Genomic DNA, 3,370 nt, shown 5'->3' on the forward strand with positions numbered 1-3,370 from the left:
TCTAACATTTCTTTTGTCCAATTTTTTATCAAGAATATCAAATTTTTTATTTTTATTTTTTTGCAAAATAGAAAGAAGTACTCAAACTTGATTATTTCTGCTCCAAAGTGCTGCATGGTAATGCTAGAGGTTCTCTCTCATACCTCTCTCATACACACACACACACACATCCACCTTGACACATGTTCTTCAGTGTGGTTGTTTGAAGAGTTATGGCTGTAAATATTGAAGAGATTATAGTCGTATCTCAAATTGAGACATGATGAAATGGACACAAATAAAAATTAATCCCAATGTTGTATTGTTAGCTATATGGGAAATTTGGTGCTAAAAAATCCAAGAAGCATGGTCATATGATGTAAATTCTATACGCACAACAAAACTCGTGTCTAGATTGTATTTATTTAATGTACTCATAAAAATCTAGATTTTATCAATGAATCAGCATAAGCAAATGTTCGTAACTCGACCATAGCCTCAAACACAAGCATCCCCTATTCCCTAACAAACACAATACTTAATATGATGAAAACTACTAGAGTTGGTCCTAGAAGACTTAATGCTCCATAAGGTGAAAATATGTTATTGCCAATATATAAAACATGACTAGAAAATGCTCGTTTTTTGAAGCAAGGTGAAAGGTGAAATCCAAGCTCAAAAAATACAAAGGGTTTTTCAGCTCATAAGACAGCATTGTGGATATAAAAGAATTTAAAACTCATTTGGCACCTCTTGGAATAATTTTAGAAAATTGGTCCCTTGAGAGGACATGGCTCATTACCAACCTAGTCTTAGTTCAAGAATTAGCAAAATGGCGTGCCACTTCCTACATCAAATTGTGTGCATAATTTCAAGTACAAGTTGTAGGTAATGCCACCTTGCATGTACTTAGAAGTTATGACACCCATTGATCTATAGTGAGGTACTATATTGCAAAATTTTCATTTGATGAGTTAGTAATTCATGGCATATCAATACTTTAAAAATGGTATTTGCATCTCAAACCTTGAAGAGGGTTTCCAAAAAGTACTTGCAGCGCACATTCAAAGAAACTTTGAGGGATGAAAGAAGATCAAATCAGTAATTAAGACCTTTTTAGCAGCATAAGTGGAAAATTACAATTTGCTTGAATAAGCAAGGCGTTGGAAGAGGGCATACATAGCCACAAGGACACTCTCAATGCTTGAGGGACTACTAAAAGAGTTGGATATATGGGCCGGGTGCATATTTTTATTGTATGGGACTGGGAACAGGAAACGGGACTGGGAACAGGGAACGGTAATACATCTCGCCGAGTATCTTTTAGACTAGTTTAGCTTCTTTAGTTGTGGTGGTTTTAGTGAGTCCAAGAAATCAAGTTCCAATGTCCCTACCACTTTAGTACCTATTATTGTGGTTGGGGTCATTGGAGCAATATTACTTTAGTACCTAATAGCTATTGTGAGTGGGTAATTGTAGCAATACTTCATTTTTGGTGGAATAGCATAAACGGGTGAAGTAGGCTCGAAGAAGCAACTTGTTAGGCCAAGGAGGAAGGGTATGGGTTGGATTAAAATTATTAGGCCGGCATGTTCAATGGGTTCCAGGGTCTAATGAGGGTTTGGTAGCGCTATGGCGGCGGCGGGACCAGCGGCGGGCTTGGGTAGCGGCCCCACTACGGCGGCGACGGGACCTGCAGCGCCCGCCTCTGCCAATGGCATCGGCCGAGGAACCGGCTCCGGAAGGGGGGACAGCGGCTTGTCTCCGTCTTCCCCAGGAACCGCCGCCACCCAAGTACCGGGCTGCATCAAGAGCAGCGCCATGCAAAGTGCCGCCACGTGCCCGACGCTGCCCCGCTTGCTAACAGAGTAAGCCATTGTCAAAGCTCTCTCTCTCTCTCTCTCTCTCTCTCTCTCTCTCTCTCTCTCTCAAGCCACTGTGCACCTCAATCATGTGAATATCTCTACATTTATAGCTCTGCCGCTCACCTCTTCTTCCGGCTTGACGCTTGCTTGTAAGGTTAATGAATTCCGACGTGCAGGAGAATATTCGGGACTCGGGAATCTTACCAACAGGAAGTATCCTACTCATTGTCTAGTACGTAGAGACGATACCCAGAGAGAGAAGAGAGAGAGAGAGATTTTGCCTGCCACGCCACGTCCACGCTTCGACTGTCACCAAGTTCATACCCGGCACTTACAAACCCAAATAACCATCTTTGGTTGCTTTATATTTAATAATCCATAACCCTCTATCTAAAATCCATTAGTCTTTAGGCCGAACTAAACACTTATCTAATACTATGTGAGAGTAATTAGATCTATGTACCAAGATTTAAGTACTTATCTAAGACAAGAAAGGATACTATTATGAGTAGGGTTGGCACCAATTCTGTCCAGAATGTTGTTGTATCATGCTATTTTCAAAGACATGTGAGCCCTTCTATAACCGTCTCATCGATACACCTCTACCCCAACTTGTGACCGCAATGGATATCATGGGGCTCGAACCATGGGATTTATGGCTGGCAAACCCCCTCACGACTCGAACCCACCATCCCCACGTTCGCAGTGAAATGGTCTAACCATGCAAATATTTGCTAGTTCCACATTGTTAAGCACAACTCTATATGTTAAACTAGTGTAAGCAAAAGGAAACACGGATATTCAAAAGAACACTTGGACGGCCTATGCCATTATCAAACGTTCATAAGCATTTTAAGCACTTCACTAATAAGCATCCAATTTAAAAGGCCCCCGAAGGCCCCAAACAAGTTCTATAATGACTGGAAACTTCATTGTTGATGTCTAGCATAAGTGACTTAGTGTGTATGTATTCTTTTAATCATTTTGCTGCAAAATGAGACTTTGGAATCCACTTCCATTGCTTATTGATAGGTTCTTTGGAGATAAAGTCCTTTGACCGATGTTTGTGCGTCCTTTTTAACTTTTCTTGACTTCACTTCCTTCCTTCTTGTATGATGATTTCTTGATGCCTTAACTATCCTTGGCTTTTCTGCACAGGCTGTGACTTGCGGCCTTGGTACCCATGGTTGTTTTTTGTTAGGAATTGGATTGAGCTAGCTATGGTGGATGAAAGAGAAACATAGCTTCAATGTGTGAGTGTGTGTGTAAGCAAGGTTATGACTCAAGTGAATTAGGTTCCAAGATATAATTAGCTTGGACTCATAAACACAATCTTGAGTATTGACTTAGCTTAGCACAAGCTCACCATAGACAAGCATGTAGTGCAAAATAGAGTTGTTGTTTATTCATTCATGAAATGAGCTTTAAGTAGCTCTACAGCCTTGCTCCACAGTATGTGGGATAAATCCACTCTCCTCTCCTTGACTCACACCTTAGGACAAAGCTCACACTTTACAATCCTCCCC

The 3,370-nt window shown here is 40.9% G+C and overlaps 1 protein-coding gene across 1 annotated transcript; it reads right to left on the minus strand.

Moving 5' to 3' along the window:
* Positions 1–1,062: 1,062 nt before the first annotated feature.
* On the minus strand, positions 1,063–1,913 carry LOC147434616 (uncharacterized). The gene has a single exon (XM_086489994.1). The coding sequence runs from the start codon at positions 1,854–1,856 to the stop codon at positions 1,590–1,592; it is 267 nt and encodes an 88-aa protein (XP_086346120.1). The 5' UTR covers positions 1,857–1,913; the 3' UTR covers positions 1,063–1,589.
* Between the last annotated feature and the right edge of the window lie 1,457 nt (positions 1,914–3,370).

The sequence above is a fragment of the Adiantum capillus-veneris genome, chromosome 19 (genome assembly GCF_014529385.1).
Source record: "Adiantum capillus-veneris isolate H3 chromosome 19, ASM1452938v2, whole genome shotgun sequence".
Taxonomy (NCBI): domain Eukaryota; kingdom Viridiplantae; phylum Streptophyta; class Polypodiopsida; order Polypodiales; family Pteridaceae; genus Adiantum; species Adiantum capillus-veneris.

Coding starts and splice junctions, on each gene's coding strand:
- LOC147434616 (XM_086489994.1), bottom strand. CDS start 1,856: ATGGCTTACTCTGTTAGCAAGCGGGGCAGCGTCGGGCACGTGGCGGCA.